The sequence below is a fragment of the Opisthocomus hoazin genome, chromosome 20 (genome assembly GCF_030867145.1).
Source record: "Opisthocomus hoazin isolate bOpiHoa1 chromosome 20, bOpiHoa1.hap1, whole genome shotgun sequence".
Lineage (NCBI taxonomy): Eukaryota > Metazoa > Chordata > Aves > Opisthocomiformes > Opisthocomidae > Opisthocomus > Opisthocomus hoazin.
Window position 1 is genome coordinate 16,712,291 of NC_134433.1, and position 22,008 is coordinate 16,734,298.

The 22,008-nt window shown below is 51.7% G+C and overlaps 1 protein-coding gene across 6 annotated transcripts in view; it reads left to right on the forward strand.

The window, feature by feature from the left end:
- The window catches only part of SGSM2 (small G protein signaling modulator 2), a 59,758-nt gene extending 43,385 nt beyond the window's left edge, over positions 1–16,373 (forward strand). For 5 of the 6 annotated variants that reach the window (XM_075439854.1, XM_075439859.1, XM_075439855.1 and 2 more), the window contains 12 exons: positions 238–388; positions 949–1,013; positions 1,471–1,616; positions 2,060–2,188; positions 6,108–6,290; positions 7,415–7,819; positions 8,478–8,602; positions 9,767–9,849; positions 10,311–10,420; positions 11,442–11,538; positions 12,269–12,436; positions 13,831–16,373. In XM_075439854.1, coding sequence (XP_075295969.1) covers positions 238–388; positions 949–1,013; positions 1,471–1,616; positions 2,060–2,188; positions 6,108–6,290; positions 7,415–7,819; positions 8,478–8,602; positions 9,767–9,849; positions 10,311–10,420; positions 11,442–11,538; positions 12,269–12,436; positions 13,831–13,919 — 1,751 coding nt within the window. In that variant the 3' untranslated portion in view covers positions 13,920–16,373. The remainder of the gene's footprint in view (positions 1–237; positions 389–948; positions 1,014–1,470; positions 1,617–2,059; positions 2,189–6,107; positions 6,291–7,414; positions 7,820–8,477; positions 8,603–9,766; positions 9,850–10,310; positions 10,421–11,441; positions 11,539–12,268; positions 12,437–13,830) is intronic. The other variant, XM_075439858.1, reaches the window with a different exon arrangement.
- Positions 16,374–22,008: the final 5,635 nt, after the last annotated feature.

Genomic DNA, 22,008 nt, shown 5'->3' on the forward strand with positions numbered 1-22,008 from the left:
GAGATGGTGAAGGGACTGGACCTCATGGGAAGTGACCGTGCACAGCATGCGGCTGGGTGAGATGTGCCGAGAGCACTATTTCTGGGGTCACTAGGATGGTGCTCTCCCCTTTTTGGAATCAAGGTTCAGAGCCTGCTGAGAAGTAAAGCATGAAGCCCTCGGGATGCACAGAAGGAAGAGGGGGGAAAGAAGAAAAAAGGCTGATGGCCTGCTGTTTTGTTTGGGTTTTTTCCCTAGACACCAGCGAAATGATAGAGATGCAAGGCTTTGGGGCAAACCTGCTCTCGTGGCAGCTGGAGCACTGCGGCCAAGGCTTCTCCTGCATCTCCTGCTCCACGGGCAGCTCTCCCTACGATATACCCAGCTGCTGCAACTGCATCCACGATAGGTAAGCAGGCTGTGCAGAGAGCTTACCTGGGAGACTGCGCATGCCACAGCTAAAAGCGGGGAGGTTTTATTGGCTGCAGCACCAGAGAGACAGAGAGTGACAATTTTCAAGTAGTTTCTAACACAAAAAGATGGAGTTATGCAGGAAGAAATTTACTTTATTAAAACTAACCTATTGAACTACTCTGAAGTCACATTTTGATAGAAAAACTGCAACTAGTTCTTTTGTCTAGTTTAATATAATTCAGCACTGGAAGCATTTTCTTTATCAAGTTATTAACCATTACAATGAAGAGCAGCAGTTCATCTAATTTGACAAGGACCTTTACAATGCACCTGCAGCAGTTGTAGCTAAATGCGCCAGGTGAATCTGTTTGGGGCCAAAATGCTGGTGGGAAAAATGCTACAAGAAGTGAAATTTGTCATTAGTGTTGTCCTTTAGCTAAATACATCTTGGTGCAGAGAAAGAATTGCTACATGTAGGTTGTAGGGATCAGTGTAAAATCCATGATGATCTCTGTCCCCGTGACCTGTCATGTTCCCGTTAACGTGTCTCCACAGAACTCCATTAAAGATGCTGTGTGAAAGCATGAAGAGGCAAATAGTTTCCAGAGCCTTTTATGGATGTAAGTGAAGCTTCTTATATCTGCCCCTGTGGTATCCGTATACTTACCTAACAACCACGTGATGTTTGTTTTGGAAAGCAGTCTGAACCCAAGTTTATTGTTGTGAGTCAGATCACCTCAGGACAGTGGGCTGGATGTGACTAAAGGGCCATAGCTTCATCATTCTGTTATTTGTGGGGTTTGCATGTAGCAGTGGGAGACCTGATGCTTACTGACGACAGGACGTAATTTTACACTGCAGTGTAATGCTCTACCTGGATTTTAGTAGTCTCTGTAAGATTTATTTAATCTTTGGCTCTATTGCAGTTCTTCATTCTTACACAGTACAATGCAAGTTTAGTTCCCATAGGAATATTGGTGGCAGCTTTGAAATGCCACAGCTTCATCTTCAAAAAGGGGCTGCTAATATTAGCTAGATTGCTCATTCATAAAAGTCCACCTCCTGCCCCAACCGCAGGGCTTGCCTACTGCCGCCACTTGTCGACAGTGCGGACGCATCTGTCCGCCCTCGTGAACCACACTATTGTCCCGCCCGACAAACCAGCCAGTGCTGCAGGAGGCCTGACTAAAGAGGTCTGGAGCAAGTACCAGAAGGACAAGAAGGTAAGTAACAGAATACCTGCATGATCGTTAAACTAGCTCCCATACACTGCTGCGTTGAGCACCGTATCCCTTAGAACTGACCCCAGGAAGTATTAAAGGTCCTTTCTAGTCTTCACAGGATGACTTCTCCTTCTAGTGAGACGATTCTTACAATCTCTTTTATCCTTGGCATTTCTGATGATGGCGAAGATATCCGTTAACTTCAAAGCAACTGATTTCATGACTCCTCTAGTCTATTAAAAGTTAGATTATTTTGATGGGAGGCATGACAGCTTAGACTGAACTTGAGCTAGGACCCTAAAGGCATGCATCAAGTTGCAAAATTTGTTTAATGCCGTGCATATATTTCACTGTCTTTATACTTGGTACTGCATGTATATGAGCATGCTTGAGGGAAATATAGATGCATTACCTTCAACACCTCTTCCTCCTGGCTGCTGTAGAATTACAAGGAACTGGAATTACTGAGAAGAGTTTACTATGGTGGGGTACAACATGAGATTCGGAAGGAAGTATGGCCATTCTTGTTGGGTCACTATAAATTCGGCATGGCCAAAAAGGAAATGGACCAGGTAAGCATGACTTTCCGGGGATTTGAATTACATTTGCAGAATAGGTTTTGTTGTCTGAATAGCCAGTGTTAGTCTTTATTACTATTTAATATTCTTAAGGGAAAAATGACACTGAAAACAAGAGGGACACATATTAGTGGAGGGATTATGAGATCATGTTATCATGTCTGAAAATCACTAAAGGGGAGTTTTTTTATTGAAGTCAGGAAACTTGCATTCAGCCACTGCACGTGACATGCACTTGCTCTGAGCAAATCCTGTTTTCACAAATTTGTCGCTTATAAAATGGGGAGACACTGACATTTGGATAGTAATTTGAGTCTTTTATATGGTGCGTTGGCTCAGTTATACTTCACAATGCTCTTTGAAATAACTACTTATCTACATGCTACTGCATCTGCACGTGTGGACTTGCACTGGAGCTGTGAACAGCCCAGAGGTACCTTCCGAAGTGCATGAGGAGTTACTGTCTAGAGGCTAAAAATACCGAGAGGAAGGTTTGATTTGTATGTTCATTATGCTTTTGCTAGACTTAAATAAGATGTGCTTCTGTAAAACAGAAGGTGCAATTCAAATGAGACGTCATTCCTCTTAATAGCTCCCGTGCTGCTGCTAACATTGATCAGTGAATAACTGCCTAGGTTATGTCACAACCTTATTTCACAGTCTGAAACTTGGCACTAAGTATATAGTTTCCATTAATGAAACCACAGTTTGCCCATCTCTTAGTTATATTATCTCCCTTTGCTCATCTCTTTGTAGCAATACCAACTTTTTACTTGCTGAGCGCCTTCATTTGTTGTAATTGCGGGCAAGTGCCTTGATAGTAAACCAGGCTGGTAACAAGCAGATGGAGCCGGGCAAAATGGAGGCAGCCATGCCTTCCCTCAGCTACACTTAGTGAACAGAAACTGGATGTGGTCCTAAGCCAGTGTGCTGAGAAAAATATTGCAACACTCCAGTCCCTTACTCCTGTATGCTTTCCATCAGCACCTGCCCATTTACAGCAGCCTTCATCTGACCCAGCGTCGCTGCTGTTCTGGATGCCGGGTGGCGGTTTTATTGCAGGACTGCGCCAAAGCTGATGTGTTACCCTCAGGTGATGCGCAATAAGCTCAGGTTCATAGCATAATGCAGCTCTAGAGCTGATCATGTGCAGAGCAAGAGCGTAAGCGTAGGCCTGCTGTGAGGAGCAGATCGGGTAGTGCCACCATTGGAAGGGTCTCCTGCCGCCCTGGGGCTCGTAGCTTACGCCTTGGCTGTTGAGCAGAGGGATGTTCTCCTTCGCAGGGCCGTGGGCAAGGTCTGCTTCGGTATGTTGGTAAAACACCACTTTTAACTGATGTGAAGAATCACCCAAATGTTTGCTGAACTGTCTAGAACAGTAATGAGGTTTGCCCTGGAATATAATTAACACATTAATCTGCTTTTCTGTTTGTGTTATTGCCAGGGAGGTAGCACTCGTGCAGTAGCTGATCTTGTTCTGGATTCAATGGATAAGGAGTGGTTTATGTATAAAAACACTTGTAATTTGCTAATTCCCAATGATTTTATATCCCAAGGGCCAGTTTATATCCCTGCAAGCACCTGCAGATCAGAAGGGCAGCCTGACCTAGAGCCTTGCAATGGAAGAATTAGCTGTCCTGCCAGCAGTGGGCCCTTTACAAGCAGCATTCTTCTCACTGAAGTTGCTACAGCAATTTGACTTGTTTTTCCTCACGCTAATCTTTATAAACCAGTTCTGAACACGGATGGAGAAGTACACCCCTTAACTGGGTCACGATCCAGATTCTTCACTCTGAATCCAGTCATCTTTGTAGGTGTTTGTATTTAGAATTTTCCGTAATCTCTAACGTGGCTACAGCGTGTACATCAAGAATGTTCCACTGAGCACTGCTGCGGCAAGCTCCTGCCCTCCCATGACATCAGCATGGGAAGACAAGGAGTGCCTCGGAAAGGGCCGAGGGCACCGGGTCCTGCTGGTTGCCTTATCTCCCGACGGCCAGGCAAACTGCCTCGCAAGAGAGGCGAATCCAGATGCCCAGCCGGGCTGATACGCTGCCGTAGTCCTGCGGGAAAGTACGTCTGTTCTACAAGGGCACTTGTTCAATCACCCCTTTTTTGCTACACCAGAAGTTGAGAAAAGAAGTCCTTCTAGAGCACCCCGCGGACTGGTTCCTTAACTCTTCTCGCCTTGGTGAAAAAGGGAGGGCCCGTCCAAACACTTGAATGGAGTTGGTGCAGAGCTTCAGCAGCAGTGCGCTGGCTGAACTGCAGCACTTCCTGATGCACTGTGAATTTATTCCATTTGCAGTTGGGGCTCCATTCATTATTCTGTTTTTATTTTTTTTTAAACTCGAATTTTGAAGAAATACAGGATATTGGCGATTTCTTGCATAGATGGCATTTTGCTGCCTCCGTTCTCCAGAGGTATATGTACCATCAGATTTATGATCCATGTGTAGAAATAGAAGGTATGTCTGGAACTGAAAAAAGGACCCAGGCAGTTTTCAGAGTGGGAGATCTGGAGCCACAACTCCTGGTTTCTAGCCCCAGCGTCAAAGGGCACATGTGTATATACAGCTAGAACATAAGAGATTGGGCAAGAGGAGAGAAATACTTGAGTCCATTTGTACTCAATTACAGTATTGAATTACAGTAAGTCAGTAAATTACAGTAAATTCATAAAGATATGTTGCAAGGTATAAAAGAGCTGATCTGCAGAATACAAGCTCCCGTAGGAAAACTTTTTTTCCCCTGAGTTTGTACCATACTGACACAGGGGTGCTCCAAACCTTATCCGAAATTCTAATGAGCTACTCAACACCAGCAGTAACTCACAGTAATAACCGACTCTTCAATGTGCTGTTGGAGTCTAAAGCTTACCATTGAATGTAGGAGTCTATTACGTGAATGAATTAAAGCAGCCATAACATTAGCACACATAGGAAACTTACTGTGTCCATAACTGAAGGCATCGTGGATGATTTATCATCTTTGCCTTCTGATGATATTTTTGCAGTCATCCATCAGTATCTGGGGCACTCCCAAACATGGCTGACCTCCAGCCTTCCACTAACTGTTGTGTTTTATGATTTATGACTCAACAGCTACCTCAAGTGACAAACAGCCTGCAGCTCTTAGCGTGAACTCCAGCCAGCAGCGCCCACAGCCTGAAGCCAGCTCACAACTGCGGTTTCTCTTCAGTTCTTGACAAGGGACGGAGTAGTAGAATTACTACATGTCCCTTAACAGCTCAAGGGGGGGGTTCTGTGTCTGTCTGTCAACAGAGGAAGCCAGCAGTGGCAAAAACCTGGTTTATGGCTATCGGAACCAGATTGGCTGGATCTGGCCATGCGCAGCCACAAGACTGGGCTGAGTGAGCTGGGATTGCTGCTGTTCAGGAGTCTCTTCCAGCATCTAACTCTGTACAGGCTGGTGTTGATAAATCTGTGACCTGGAATTCACTGCAAAGGCTACATTGGAGTTGGAATAGAGAAGGAGTTGGGAAGGAAGTGTAATGAAATTAGGAATAATCCAGTTACAGGCAGCAGTTGCTCCATCAGATTGCATCTGACTGCTGTGTGAGGTTTCACGTGAAAGCCAGTGATGTCTTTTGTTCTTTCCTGAACAATGCTGAAGCACTGTTGATGGCGTATACGCATGCTTTTATGAATCCTTTCTGGCATCTACAGTGATAGTTTATTCCCCGCAGTAAATACGCAACCCCTTACTGCGCCAGTCATTGGGCTTTCCAGTCGCAGTGCTGTGCGCTCTGGCAGGAGGGCTTCAGGATCCTCCAGGCTTGCGGTTGAAGACACTGCATTTACTTTAGACCTCCCCGTGCTGGCGTCCACTCATTTTTAATGCTGTCGTTCAAGGAGGACCACAATTTCAGGGTCGGTCTGTCTGTCTGCAGGTGGATGAAGACATTGCTCTCCGGTATCAGAAGGTCATGGCCGAGTGGAAGGCCTGCGAGGTCATTGTAAAGCAGCGAGAGAAAGAATCGCATTCTGCCACGCTGGCAAAGTTTTCGTCGGGCAGCAGCATTGACAGCCACGTCCAGCGACTGATTCACAGGGACTCCACCATCAGCAACGATGTAGGTCCTCCCCTCCTGTTGACCCGTACAGGGCAGGCAGCGTGGGAGGCTTAGCGCTTGCAGAGGCACAGCCCAGGGCAGCAGAGACTGGGGCCAGCACAGCTCCATCAGTCTGGAGCTACCTGAATCCTGTACAGAATTTGAAGCTGTGGTGGCTCCATAATAGAGCTAAGAGCAGGTCTGTGTTTTGGGTAGTCTGTAGCTGTTCTTAAGCGGGGCCTGCTTGAGGGACTTCAAGGTTCTCCGACTAGAGAAGATCCTTCTCTCAGTAGAGGAATAGCTTTCTAGATCTCTTCTGTGTAGGTCCCTTACTCAGATCCAGCATAGAGCAAATGATCACTACTATTAAAGCATATTTTTGATTCTGTTATGTCCCTGATTGACAGGTTGAGTGTGGTGTTATTTTGGGAGAGGGGACCTTTGTCAGTCTAAGGTAAGATGCTACGCAGTAGAAAGGCAGACTGAGTTAACCCCTTTGTAACTTGAATAACCAAGAAACGGGTTTGTTTTCACATTGTTGGACTGGAGAGCAGGTATGTGTGTGCCAAAAGTGTCTCTGGGCGTCCGTTACTTACCCAGACTTCAAACAGCTAACTGATTCAGTCAGGCAAGAGAGAGGAGAACCTGAAATAGTTCAACAAGGAGTTTTATAGCAAGTGAAGAGGTAAAATGGGTTGCATGGTGAAAAGAATTTGAAGGCCAGTCTTGACGTCAGACAGCAGTAGCTGAACTGTATTGTCAGAGGCCTGAGGTATGTTGGTCGTCTTCAAAGATCCATTACAATGACCAGATGGTTTTAGTGTTGATGTTGCAGGTAGAGAAGCTTCACTGCTTTCCAAGGTATTTTGAACTGGAGATTGTGAAAGGGGGAGACATCATCATAGGAGACGGATATGAGATCGTAAATTGCTATTATTTTTAGACTTACAGTTTCAATATAAAGATTGAGTGAGGAATTCTCAACTATTTGCATGCAAGGAAGCTCTATTGATCAGTGATCTTGGTCTCTGAAGTAATGTAGTCATTTCTCTTTCCTGGTTGGAGGTTTCTTTGCTACATTAATGTTTCTTCTTCTCTATTCTCCCCTGCTTTATCTGAATCTTCTCTCCCTTGCCCACCCTCAGGTCTTTATATCTGTAGATGAAGCGGACTCGGCAGAGCGGGACTCAAAAGGTCAGGACGACCCCTCTTTCACCGTGGTGTCTGCCGACACGCCAGCAGCAGTAGCTGCTGTAGAGCAACAGCCTGTGGAGTTCGACTCCCCGGACTCCGGGCTGCCGTCCTCGAGGAACTACTCTGTGGCCTCAGGCATCCTGTCCAGTATCGATGATGGGCAGAGTGTCTCCTTTGAAGACGGGGCTGAAGAAGAAACTAGCGTTGACTTGGAAAGGACTGATCCAGACACACCACGTGTGCAGAAAGCCAAGTCGGTGGTACTGCAGTCTCAGGATTCTGTATCAGAAGAGCAGCTGTGTTCCCAGGTGGATTATTTAATGGATGTTGCTTCTGTCTGCGCTGCATCCTACACAGTAGGTCAAACATATGGATCTTCGTCTCTCTGCACAGCACTGCTTTTCTAGCAAAGACTTGCACTTTTTCAGATAGAATTTAATGACAGACGATCCCAAACTAGAACTGCAGGTGGTGGGATGATACTTGATTTTTGCATCCAAATCTTTTCATCTGGATTTTGAGCAAGATTGGTAGTAAGACAGCGAAAAGACTTGGGTCTCTCTTTGAGTGGGAGGGCAAGGAGAAGGATGTGGTACAGTTCTAGCAGCTAAAAATTTCTGGGGTGTGGACGACACACCACTTGTAAGATTTCAGGGTTGTTTAATTCAGGCTAGAACCCACATTTAGTCAAACTGAACCACAACCTAAATCTAGATTCAAGACTCCACCATCTGTATTAGCATTGCTGTCAACAGATTAATAGTTGAGTTTATGCCCCTCTCTGCTGAAGCTGTTCAACTGGAAATAGCCATGTGGAAACAGGACAGGCTTGGAACATTTACCAGTGAGAGTGTATGCATTTTACCTGGAATTTCTGACAGTAATTGAGTATTTCAGTGCTCTCGTATGCCCAGAGTACAATAGTACTATTTCTGGTTTGTTGATTCTCAGAGCAAATCTGCACAAAGTCCTGGGAGATCTCAGGAAGATCTAATGAAAACTTTTCTCTTCTAGATAGAGTTATTGGACACTGTTGCCTTAAATTTGCACAGAATTGATAAAGATGTCCAGAGATGTGATCGGAATTACTGGTATTTTACTGCTGATAACCTGGAGAAGCTCCGAAATGTCATGTGCAGGTAATACAGCTTGTAAACTAAACTGCGTTTCACATATCTGTCATAATTCATAAACTATAATAATATGAAAATAATAGTGGGTATAAAAATTGACACTAATGAACTTAAAAAAGGAGGAACAGGTAGGATGGTAGGTAGAGCATGGGTACGATGGGCAATCTGAGTTCGGACTGGAGGCGTGAGAAAATTTTCTTTCTACCTCAAGAGACAGACCCTATCAGTCACCTTGAACTATTCTCTAAATGTATTACTAGCTTTGGTTTCCTGCTGAGGAGGAGAATATATCCATGCGCTAATGGTGTGCTATAAAGAGGACAGTAATTGTGAGGTGCCCAGATACTGTGTTGAGGGACATCTACCCAGTAGACAAAAAGACTGCATCTTCAAATCAAGCCAGCATCCTTGACCACTGGGACCAGCTGGAATCAATAGAAATCTAGTTTTCACTTCAAGGAATGCAAATTGCCATGAATGCTATTCAACTAAACATAATTGAAGCAGAAAGTGTCATAAACTTTAACACTTGGAAAAGATACCAAGATTCCACCTCAAAAGCCAAAAAAACCCAGGTACCTTTAAAAAACTGGGCTTTTTTCCATAGACTCTTATGCTTTTGTTAGCTGTTTTTTCATAAATTATTGATATGCAAGCCACGTGTGTGAGGTAAGGTCCTCTCTATCCAAGCAGAAAACAATACAGGGCTGTGAAATACTCTGGAATGTGAAGTGTCAAAAAGTTCTGAGACGCACACATTCAGCAGCTGCTTAAGATTTGATCTCGCATAATCAAATTAGAATTCAGTACAATTTTTAGCTTCTTTTACCCTTTCACAACACATTAAGAGCCTACAGCAAGAGTCATATTACAAGAGATGTTGTGGTCTCACATGCTGCTCTGTCCTCATCGTGGATTGTTTGTAAAGTCTTTAGGAATTTTCCTGAAAAAAAGAAGAAATGCTCATTATTTTGTACCAGTGAGTTGAAAAATTTGAATTGTTGTTGTAGATCTCTGGACTTGTAGGTTTATGTTTTACAGCACTCTAGAACAAGACACTTAAATCTTCCAAAAGGAGTCGTATCTTCGGTGCGAGACAAACTTCTGAGGCCACCATGCAGGAAGAGGATTTTTAATCCTGTTATCTCCTGTGTTTTCTTCTTTCTGCAGTTATGTTTGGGAGCACCTAGAAGTTGGTTATGTTCAAGGCATGTGTGACCTCCTGGCTCCTTTGATGGTTATACTTGACAATGGTAGGAAGGGTTTTCTTTGGAACATGTTGGTATCTTTAGGGAGGTCTGTCATGAGAAATGCCGTTTCAGAAGTTGTATGCATTAACTAGAGTCAGCTCACCAGGAAAACCAAACCTGCAGCTCTTGATTTGTGTTTTCTCTACATGCAGCTGTTGTTGAAATGGGTAACTTTAGTATCTTGCGGACCCCCCCTGTTCGCTTGCTGACTTCCAGATTAAATTTTACTGAATTTTCAAAGGAGCTGTGTTCCTGCAGTTGCTGAAGCTGAAAGCTCAACTGCAAGCTAGGTTCTTTTGAAACATAGCTAGTAAAAACGGTCCAGAGTCAGGTACTGTCTTCTGTTTCATGTAAATTCTGGTGATGGGCTTAGGGAACAGCAAAGTTCTGCCCCGCAGTATGTTATTTCGGCTGCAGGAAGTCCCGCAGTGGGCAGCACTGAGCCTTCTGCATTGTGTCTGCAGATCAGCTGGCTTACAGCTGCTTCAGCCACCTGATGAAGAGGATGAGCCAGAACTTCCCCAACGGCGGTGCTATGGACACACACTTCGCCAACATGCGGTCCCTGATCCAGGTGAGTTGTGTTGAGTCTTCCTTGGAAGAAGACGAGGCTGTGGCAGAGGCTGAGAACTGGCTTGATGCCACGGTGCAGGGCAGGAGCTCCAGGGACCGGGTGCCTAGCCAGCTGGTACTTCAGAGCTGGGGAGGACAGGCGCTGTTTTACGCAGCCCCAAACTGATCTCCTGCTTCTCAGGGGAGAGTTGTGCTGTCACAAGGAAGAGCAGGTATTAGAGCAGGTCAGTTGGTCTTAACTTGACAAACAAAACAAAGCCCCAGACTTCTGCCCTCTGTACCCCAGCTACACAGTGTGATGACTCCCATGTGTGGCTCGGTCCCGCTCCAGCTGAAGTCAGTGAGAAATAGTAAGATCCAGTCTTCACTGCTGTTGGAAGAGAAAACACTGGTATTTCTGGCACAAACTTAATTTCTTACCGATTTAAATAGACCAGAGTTACATTTGTATTCACACAGGATGCTTGCTGAACAGGGTTTTTTTGGATGGATTTAAGGCCTAAACATGGAAGCACCAGGCACCTGAGCAAGATTGGCATAAAGAAGGGTGAGAACATCAGGATAAGCCGTTGTCTGGTTTGATAGGTGGCATATTAAAGAGTAATAAAAATAGAGGTCAGTCAGCAGAGAAGGTGGCCAGCACGGCAAATGCAGGCAGCACACGAACATGTGTTCAGAACAGTCTGAGAGTAGAGCTGGGTGGGAAGGTGAAAATCTGCCCCTTGTTGAAAATCAGTAGGATCTGTAACTTGCTGCTTGGGCCTTTACGATCCCAGGGCAGGGTGACAGTCGTCACCCCTCGCTGCACAGCAGTGACTCCTCAGCCCATCGGTCTGCGTCGGGGCACCCCCGTCACAGGCATTTTGCAAACACAGTGAAGAGACAGTTCTGTGCTAAGCAGCTGCTGCCGAGTAACCCCAGGATCAGGTGAAGAGCAGCAGGGAAGTCTTGACCAGCCTCCAACACCTCTGATCTTGGCTCCCTTCAGGCGAGATCCTGACAGCTGATGTTTTGCATTTTAGATTCTAGACTCAGAGCTTTTTGAATTGATGCACCAGAATGGAGACTACACTCACTTTTACTTCTGCTATCGCTGGTTCCTGCTTGACTTTAAAAGAGGTAATAATGTTCTACGCCTGTAGTTTAGAGTTGTGCAAAACTGTGAACAGCTCTGTGTTTTGGTCTAAATGTGCGGATGGTGAGTAGCAGCTAGGCTCGCAAGAGAGCTTGTAGCTAGGAAAGCTAACGAACTCTGAGAGATGAACTGGCGCTGGGAGGAAGTCAAAGCTTAGAAAGGAGCGTTGTGAATCCCTGCTAGTGGGGCTGGAGCCAAGTCTCTGCTCAGTGCAAATGCCCGTTTGCTGAAGGTGGCGATCCCACTTGGATCCCACTCCTTTGTAAGCTTGGATACCTCCTTTCTAATCCCTTTGACAACAAGGAGCAGCTCAGCAGTAGCTCAGGATCTGCTGTGCTTTGCTGACTCAGGTACTGTGGGAGCACCCCAGGACCTCGGGGTCCCTGCAAAGCACACCCACCCACCCCGACAGAAGCAGTTGCTGGTAATCAGGGGGTACAGTGTTGCTGAAGAGAGACCCATTTTGCTATCAGGCAAGTGAGTAGCTCCTTATAGGAGCTACCACACCTACATTCTTTCTTAATTTTCATTTAAACCCAATTGTCTTCCCATACTGGCACAAGTAAGTGACAGGAGTTGGGTGGAGGAGCGGGTGAGAGGAGGAGTCATCGAGTACTATTCATGTCTGCGTAAGGCCTGTAGGACGTTAGTTAGCGAGGGGGAAATGGTCAGTTTGAATAATCAGATGCTCTTGTAATGTTTATTCCCATTCAGAATTGTTGTACGAGGATGTATTTACAGTGTGGGAAGTTATTTGGGCAGCAAAGCACATCTCTTCAGAACATTTTGTCCTTTTCATTGCCTTAGCACTTGTGGAAGTTTATCGAGAGATTATCCGTGATAACAACATGGACTTCACTGATATCATCAAGTTTTTTAATGGTAAGAGACTTTTTTTTAAGAGAGCTATTTTGATAAAAAGCAAGTAACGAGAGTTTGTTCCTTCTCCCGTACTCCCACTAACTGTCTGCGGCTGTGCAGTGTTCTCGCTGGCCTGACAGCCCCTGGCCATTTGGGTCTCTGAGTCTCTTACCCCTTCACGTAGATGGAGAGCCCAGATTTTCACGTGCTGCCTTGGCACCCGCAACAACAGTGTGTGCAGAGCTGCGTGGGCCACAGAAGGCGGTAGCTTTTCCAGTGTCAGTGGTAATTTTTACCACAAAGCAACCTTCAGAATTTCTTTTAAAAAGATTTGCCGCAGTGACTCTGCCCTTGCTTTAAGGGGAGGTGCTAAAATGTTGCTTAATTTTTTTCGAAAGTCTCTCTGAGTTTTTAAGATTGCCAGAGTTGTTTCTGTGTACAGGGCTTGACCCTGCCAAGGCTCAAACGTGTCAGAACTGCTCGTGCCAAACGCCCCACACCGCTGCCGTGGCTGAGTGCTTCCCGCAGTGGTCTGCAGGTGCGAGCCAGCGTCTCCTGCCAGAGCGAAAAGTGTTCTGCCAAAGCAAGCGAGGTCTCTTCCTGGCTGCTGAATGCGAGTTACCCTAAACAAGTGCTCCCTGTTATGACATTTTAAGAGGTTTGGAAACGATTTTGTGTAATCACTGTAATTTACTAAATTATCAGTGCTATGGCGTTCAGCCATCTGTTGCAGAAGCCACAACTTTGGTTTCGTTTTTGCCGCAGCTGCTCTTATTCCAAAGTTGTACATTAATGATTCCCTCAAAAAACCCCACCAAAACCGAAAAAAAACATCCCAAAAAACCCAAACAAAAAAAACCCAGCACTAGCCTAAGCTGAATGAAACGTTTATGGTGGAACTGAGGATTCGGGTCGGTCGGGAGCTGCTTTCTGATCTTACTTCAAGCTCTGGGTGCAGATGTCCGTACGCAGAGCTGTGTGGGCACGTCGCTCCGCGTGCGTGAAGCCCTTCATCGTGTCCACCGCTCGGGTCCCAGGCGCTCCAGCAGCAGCCCCTGCCTGGAGAGGCACCTTCGGAGGGGGCCGAGTGCGGCGTCGCGATGCTGAGAGCCCGGGGGGGCTGTCCGCGGCACGCGGGGGTGCAGACCCCCCTCCCGGCGCTGCGGCCGCAGGGCACGGGGACTTCTGCAGCGGGAACGGACAGCAGAAGGATTGGATCTTGATGCCAGGACCTACAGCGCTAAGGGAGTCGCCCGCTTACGCTGTCTGAATTCCACAAACCCACCCCCTGCAGTGCTGTTGGCTTGCTGCTAATGCTACGCTAATTAATTAATGCTAATACTTCATTAATATCAGTGCTAGGGCAGAGAAGTTCCTGCCGCTGACAGTTAAGAATGTTTGTCTGTGTCTTTTAGAAATGGCAGAGCATCATGATGCCGAGGAAATTCTGCGGATAGCAAGAGACCTTGTCTACAAAGTGCAGACACTAATTGAGAATAAGTGATAACGAGCAGACTGTCGCTGTGGGCCTGTGCAGAGCTGTCGGATGGAGCATTTCTTGCACTGTAACTTCAAAATGGTGTTTTAATTGCATCTTCCATGTAATGTAATAAATACCGGAGAGATTTGTAACAGACTTTTACAAACAGAGCTTTTCCTTCCCCAGCTAAGGTTTGTGTTTGATAGTCCTTGTTACACTCCCTTTCTATTTCTAGACAAAATCTTTTTGCATTCTCGTATCTCCCTCTCTAGAAGACCGTCTCTCCATGTATTTGGGATACTATGAAGGGGGGACTGGACATACTAGAACATTTATATTTGGACTTACTGCACCTTTAGAGCCCGGATGCGCGCTGTGTGCTCTGCCAGAACCTTCTGTGGAGGTGCGGCCGGGTCCGGTACTCGCTGACGTGCTGCGAGCATTGCCCCGGGTCCTTGGAGGAGCGTGGTCGCGGACTCGCTGTCTGTGCCTTGAACGTGCAAGGGAACGCCTGCCAGCTCCTGTTGCTAAACCTTTTGGATTGGTATCTAGCAGCAGTTAAAGGAAATACGGTCGCCAGCTGGGAGAACGGCCTCGAGCTAAGTAACGTGGTTAACGTGGGCAGCGAAGATCCGGCAGCGTTAGCTAGAAACATCAGCTGGCCTTTGCTGCCCAGCTCGTGCTGTGGAGTCCTCATAGCCCACAGCTGCCAGCGACCTGCCTGCATTTTATGCTGCAGACATGCCCCGATGACAAATCTGCCTGATGCAGCTCAGGTGAGCAAGTTCAGCGCCCAGGACCAGGTTCCCTGCTCACGCTGGCAGCTCCTGCGCTCTCTGCGTCCGTGCAGAGCGCCGTGAAGTTCCGCTCCTCCGCCGCGGAGCAGACGGAGCAGAGCCTCGCCTCCTCCAGACCACGCGTCGCACGCTGCAGCCGCCTCCTCCCTGCCCTCGGAGCTCTCCGGGAGGACTCTCCCTGGGATCCTGCGGACGCCAGCCCCGCGCTCGCCTGCTCGAGCAGGCGTCGGCGCTGGCCGGATGAAGCAGTTGGGGTTGTTGCAGGGGATCCGATCGCCGTCGCTGCAGCGCTGTCCCCGCGCCCCTGGAAGTTCGTGCTGCTGCGTTCCCTGCTTGGTGCCTGCCTCGCCCCGGCCTGCCCCGGGAGCAGAGCTGCCCCACGGTTAGCCGGGCGCCTGCCCCATGGTTAGCCGGGCGTCTGCCCCATGGTTAGCCGGGCATGTGCCCCACGGTTAGCCAGGCATCTGCCCCACGGAGCTGCAGGCACGGCCGCTGCTGTCCCAGCGCGTCACCGCGCTGTGCAGAACGCTCACCTGTTCGCTGCCGGCGTTGTCTCTGCGTCAAAGCGCAGCTCCGGCAGCGAGGGAGAGGGCGGGGGGAGCAGGGTTTTGCTGACGGGGTTAGCTGCGGGTTTCGTGGATCCTCGTGACCCGTGCTCCTAGGAAACCTAGGGACTTCATTCAAGCACTTCAAGTATTCCAAAGTATTCCACCCTTTGCCAAAAAAGAGGACTTTGCATCTGAATTTCTGTGTTTCTGCTTTTTTGGGTTTTTTTCTAATCCTTCAGAGCAAACAGGGCTACACAGCTGCATTTCCACTGAACCTTGTAGAGAAAACAGCTCCGTGGGCTTTTCGGGGAATGGTTTGGGTTGAAAGGGACCTCTCAAGGCCGTCCAGTCCAGCCCTGCCCTGGGCAGGGACATCTTCAGCTCGCTCCGGTTGCTTGGAGAAGTTTACATGAATTAGATCAGCTCACGTGAGCTTTTAAAATCCGGTTTTAGCAGAAGGGGGTGTAGGGAATGAAATTACCCTGAAGATTCAAATGCCAAACAGATTGCTCCAGCAGCTCTGGTCCTGTTGCGGCCGAGCCGTGGGCTCTCTCGCTCTGCTGCCTGCTGTCCCCGGGCCCACAGCTCCTCGCTCGCGAAGCAGCAGGAGAGCGATCGGCCCGCTGGGTGCCGGGCAGGGTGCTGCGGGGACGCCGGGGGGGGGGACCCCTTCAGCATGGCCGCCAGGCGCGAGGAGCAGCCTGGGGCTCGGCTGGGGAGCGGGAGCCGAGGAGCCCGGCCCGTCCAGCTGTTCCGCGGGCCAGCGCGCGGCTGCTGGGCGGCCTCCGGAGCGCTGCCGTTCTGTGTCTGTCTGCTCACTGGAGAAGCGAAATGGTATTTTTTAAAAATTGACGAGAGCGAGGAAACCCTCCAACTCGCAGAGCCCAAGGAAGTGATGTACACAACAAAGCAGCACTATTTTTCTTTGGAATGTCGGGAATGTTCTATACGACTCTGTTCAAAGACCAAACCTCTGCAGACTTCGTTGTATTTGTTATAACATTCCGTCGAATTGTATTTTATGAATATTGTGTATTGACTTATTTATTTTTGTTGGGAGCAGACTATTCTCTTTATTGCTCAATTATTTATGTTTAAATGTAACATATGAATAAATACTTATCGGCAAGGCATTCTGTGGTGTTCTGGAAGCGATTTCTGCCCCCCAGGGTAATTTCAGAGGCAGAACAGGTAGTCCCAAGGACAGGGCTGTCCGGGAATGCTTAATTAGCATCTCTGTGACGAGCGTGCGTGGGCTGTGGTGCTAAGCAGTATTTTTAAAGCACGCAGAGGGGCTGCTCGTGTCCCTTAGGTGATGTCAGGGTGGGCTGAAGTTGCCCGCAGCGCGTGCTGACGAGCAGCGAGCCCGCGCCAGCTCCGCCCTGGGGAAGGCGCAGGAGCAGGACCAGGCCCAAGGCAAGTGCGGAAATAAAAAGCGTTTCACCCTGCGGTTGTCGGCCCGGTGGTGCCGTGGCCAGCGTGGCGTCCAGCCGAGCTGGTGGGCTGCCACGAGAGGTCCAGCTCCCCCTTCGAACCTCTCAAAACCCCCCGGCAGCTGCTGCCCTGCAGCGGGGACGCTGCCTTTCCCGCGCCGGCCGCCCGGCCCGCAGCCGTCTGCCTGGGTGCCAGGCTGGAGCGCGGTGCCCGGCTGCAGGTCCTGGGGGGTGATGGGGCATTTCCCCGCCCTGCTGTATGGACCCCCAGCAAATGCCCCTCTGTCCGGGGTAGGGGCAGCCGTCCCTCAGCCTGGCCGTGACGGCTGCAGCCGTTGGTCATGCATTTGCCCTTGGACAAGAGGATGAGCCCGTTAGGAAGTGTAGCCAGGGACATGCTGGCATCAATAATCTGCCAGTGCTGCTGTGGCCGCTGCGCCCACCGTGTTTGCATGGTGGCCCCTGGGGTGGGCAGGGAGCCGCCAGGGCTGCGGCTGGGGGTACAGACTGGCTGGCTTTGCCACAGGACCTTCCAACTGGGCACGATGATGAGAGCTCTGGGGGGACCGGGACGGCGGGGTCTGCACAAGGAAGCCGACAATAAAATTGTTAAAAACTGAAGCAGCAGCGCTGCCAATCGCTGTGGTGCCTCAGCGTTAGCCTGGACGCTGAGCAGAGCAGGACCCCTCCTCGGACCCTCCCCAAGTGCAGCCGTGGCAGCTCTGAAGCCCTCACCTCCCCCGAGCCCCCGTCCCGCTGCTGCCACGGCTTGGCTCACCCACACACTGCTTGCCGGGCTCCACGTCCACGTCCCGGTGGCACAGAAACGGGGAAGCCTTGGGACCCCAGCGTCCTCACCTGCGGGAGAGAGCATTCAGACGCAGTTGGGTGAAGGAGGTTTAGCCTGGCCGATTCCCAGTGCCGTACTGCGCAGGCGTGGGCCCTGCGATCCCCCCGCCCGAGCACCCCTCCGACGCAGGGCTGGCTGCCGAAGGTGGGGGACTGACCCGGTGCGGCGCCCGGCACTGTCCAGGGGTCCGGGGGCACGGCGCAGCCCCCCGAGTCGTGCTGGGCGCTGGGTCGGGCACCGCAATGCCCTGTCCCGAACCTCCCGCAGCAAGGGCAGCAGCACCACGGCTGCTGGAGTTGGTGTTCCAACTGCTCAGCGAATAAATGCATTAAGCTGCTACTTAACTGTGTTAATGTTGTTAAGATGTTAGAACAGCTGTCCCTGAGCACCCCCCCCACACCCTGTGACAATAACCAGCTCGGGGGCTCTGCCCGAAGGACCCCAAGCCCTGCGCCAGGGAGGAATCACAGAACCATTCAGGTTGGAAAAGACCTCCAAGATCATCGGGTCCAACCGTCACCCCAAGGGCCACGGCTCGCCGGTGCCCTGGTCTCCGCCCGGCTCCCACCCCGGCGCAGCGCTGCAGGCGCAGGTCTCGATATGGAGGGCCCAGACACAGCCCTGTGGGGCCGGGGGGGCCGTGAGCTGTGCCCCCCAGAAAGCGCCCGGCCGGCTCACCGGCACCCAGCCCCGCGCCCGCCGCTGGGACCGCACCTCGCAGGGCTCTCACCGCGCCGCGGCATCGCTCCACAGCCGTTTCACCCTCGTCTTCTCGAGAGGTGCCCACAGCGCCAACGCTGCTTTGCTGATGGATGTCCGAGTCATGGTTGCTCTTCCAAGTTTTCGCAGATTCTGGAGGCTGGAAAGACGGCTCGCCTTCCCCGAGCACGGCAGCGCCGGGTCCGGATGCAGACCCGGGCGAGGCGCCGGGCGCGGTCTGGGAGCGCTCCGGCCGTGTCCCGCGTGCTGGGGGGCGGCTACGGCTGCGCACGCAGAGCAAGCACTGCTCTTACAGCGGGAAAACCACAAACAAGGTGAAACTGCGGGACCCTGCTTCAGATTTCAGTGCACGTTTATTTCAGTTTTATATTTATTTCAGGCAAGTGCTTATTACATGGATATTATTCATGTTGGATACCAAACTCTGGAGCATGAAGAGCCAGTATAGTACAGCTGAATAGTAAAAATACAGTATGTACAAAATTAGTTGGTTTTTTCACATAGCGGATGTATCCGAACACATAAAAATCTTTACGGTCTAGGTTTTCCAGTATTTCAGTAAACGGGTAACACAGTGGCACGTCCTGGCTGTAAACAAAGACTGCTCAGCACCGTCCCCGGCACGGCCCTAACGCGGCCACACAGCGAGGGCGAAGGCAGCGTCCGCAGCGAGGGGCACGGGGCCGGCAGCCGGGGCGGGAGGTCCCGCTCCCACCACCGCTGCTCCCCAGCGACGCCCAGGCTGGGGCTCGAGCGGACGCAGAATCGGTCGTGGGGTGGCTGCGACCGCCGCTGCTCGCTCTGTGAAGAAACGCGCTTTCGGGTCAGATTGTGAAGGCAGCTCTGAGAGACGGCCGTAGCGGGGTCTCTCGCCTGGCAGCGCTCGGCCCTGTGCTCCCAGCCCAGCCTGGTGACGTGAGGCGCGTCGGGTGCTGCCCCGGCAGCCAGCGCAGAGCAGGCGAGCCCCCCGCCGTGGAGGGCTCCGCGTCCCCCCACCAGAGCTCCCTCGCTCTCCAGCTCCCTCTCACAGCGCAAAGACAGGGTGGGAGCCCGCGGCCGCAGCGCCCAGCGCAGCCCCGCAGCGTGCCCGGCGCGGGGCGGTGGCGTCGGCAGAGCGGGGCCGCGCGTCGGCCGCACAGCGTCACGCAGCTCCGGACTCGGCGTGGAGCAGCCGAACGCAGCGGGCGCCGCGGCTGCGCCCGTCCGACGCCGCGCTCGTGCCGGCATTCGGACAGTCCAGGTGTGGGGTTCTTACTTCTAAGCTCTGCGTCACAGAGAAAGGTGCTGCGCCTGCGCCCACCCACAGCCTCTCCTCAACACTGCGCAGCCGTTCCCAGCAACTGATGTTTGACCAAGGAGGAAAATAATCTAAAAACAGTGTTATAATGGATTTTAATCTGTTCAAAATGATAACAAGGGATGGAAATCAGGCCACAAGCATGAGAGTTTTCCTTTCCTCATTCCACAGTCTTTTAGAATTAAAATAAAGACTGAAACAAACAACCGCTCACCCACGATAAGCCAGAGGCAGGGTCTCAGAGGAGCCCCCGCGCGCGGCCGCTGCCCACCCGGAGCCCTGGGGCAGCCGGGCCCAGCCCAGCGCAGCCGCACGGCTCGCTGAGCTCAACCCAGCGCCCAGCGGGCTGGGCCGGCGTGCGGCTCGGGGCCTGGCCAAGGCGCTCGCCTCACCGGGACAGTCCCTGCCCGCCACAGAGCGCGAAGGGGCCAGCAGGGGCGACGGCGTCGTCACGCCGGGCAAACGGCATCGGCTCCCGCCTGCTCCCGGTGCGTGGGGACGCCCGCGACGCCCCGAGCCCCCGCCCAGCCCGCAGCAATTATCACACCTTTTTTTCTTTTAAATGCAAAAAACTCCCTGGGGATGCAAACCAGCCCAAAAGAGACACAGGGGACACACGGTGACGTCCTGCGCTGCAGGGCTGCAGGCGCACAGAGCACCGTGCGCACGGACACCCACAACGACACCGACACGAGCAGCAGGACTCTCACCTCCACCTAAACCACTCCAAGGCAAGTCACTTTTTTTTTTTGTTTCTTTTATTCTTTTGTTACAGAAGGCCACTTTTAATTAAAACAAAGAAAAAGAGACAAGCGGTCCATCCCCAGCCTGGCCGGTCTTTGGACCTGCACGGCAGCACGCTCGGCGCCCAGCAGCTGGTGACGCGTTTCCCACCCGGATGAGCTGCGCGTGACTTTGAAAGCGCCGAGGGGACATCGCCCCGCCGAGCTCCCCGCTCAGGGGACCCAAACGGCCCGGCCGCGACAGCCGAGCCCTCCCGCCGCGACGCGCAGGACGCAGCCCCAGCACACGCAGCGACGCGCGCAGAACCCAGCCCGCGCGGCAGCAGCCGGGCGCCAGCCCCGCTCTCCAGGGCGCGGAGCGGGTCGCTGGGCGTCCCCCGGCCCCACCGCGCGCACCAACACCCGCACGCAGACGGACGCCGGCCGGACCCACCGCCCCTCGGACCCGGCCCGGGGAGATGGGGTCGGGTCCCTCCCGAAGCCACACCGCGGGGCTCCGGCTGATGTTCGCTGGCGAGGTCAGGAACGCATTCCCGTATCCGAAGTGTCAGCTGCAAGAACGCCTTTCAGGACAATTTTAAACCAGCACTTTGGGTTTACTCCTCTGAGCGCGCTTACGGGGCGGGCAAGGGAGGCAAGTGGCCCAGAGCAGAGTGGTGGAGGTGCCCAGGCCCCTGCCCGCTCCTCCTCGGCAGCCGATGCGGCTCTGCCTCGGCTCAGAGCAGCAAACCCTGCACGGCACAGCCCGGCTCCCGGCCCGCGCACGCCCTGACAGCACAGGAGCGTCTGCCCGCAGCTGCCCGAGGGGTTTTGCTCACACCGGGTCTGCTGGTGCCCGCTTCAGACAGCCACGGCTGTGCTGGCCCGAGTCTGAAGCCCAGACGAAGCGCTTGAGCGAGTCCGCGCTGCAGGCAGCGCGACGTGAGCCGTGGGGAGCAGGCGGGCTGCGAGCTCCGGAACAGCGGAGCCAGAGCCCGCCCGCGGTGGGAGCATCGCCACCGCCCCGCCGGCTCCGCGTCGCGCCTGACCGGGCAGAAGAGTCTTCTCAAAACTACCACGCGGACAGCCCCTTTGCCATCTTTCCTGTGGTATGGTTACCAGTAACTAATATTATTCAACAACAATAGAGGTTTCTTGTAAACTTCATATTTATTGATTTTTTTTTTTGGGGGGGGGACAAATTAGATCTTCTGAATCCCAAAGTGTACATATATATATATTTATATATAGCTTTCTCCATAGGGAAAACACATATATCAAAGGAGGAGAGACATTTCTGAAGTGCCCCTTGTTATACAGTACTGAACGTGATTCCTAAGAGCATCAGCGTAAATCCGAAGTTTCTGAGCAGGGATGACGGACGTGGGGAAAGGAGGGCTGCGGTTTGCCCTTTTCCCCACGGAACAGCAAGAAGTTTGCTGACTTTAAAAAAAACACAGAAAACCCCCAAGGAAACACTGCTGGTCGCCGCGGAGCAGGCGGATGAGAGCCGGGGTGTCTGGCCCAGGCCAGGGGCTGACCGAGCGGGACCGGCCGCTCCTCAGGCCGAGCTGGACACCAGCGAAGGGGTTCCGACACCATGGCACCGCAGAACCCCAAGGTGGGGGGACAAGCTGGACCCGCAGCTGCGCAGGGCAGCGAGACCGCTACCTGCGGACCGTGCGGGAGGACAGGCTGCGGAGGCCGGCAGCACCGCCTGTCCACGCCGTGCAGGCGCGAGCTCAT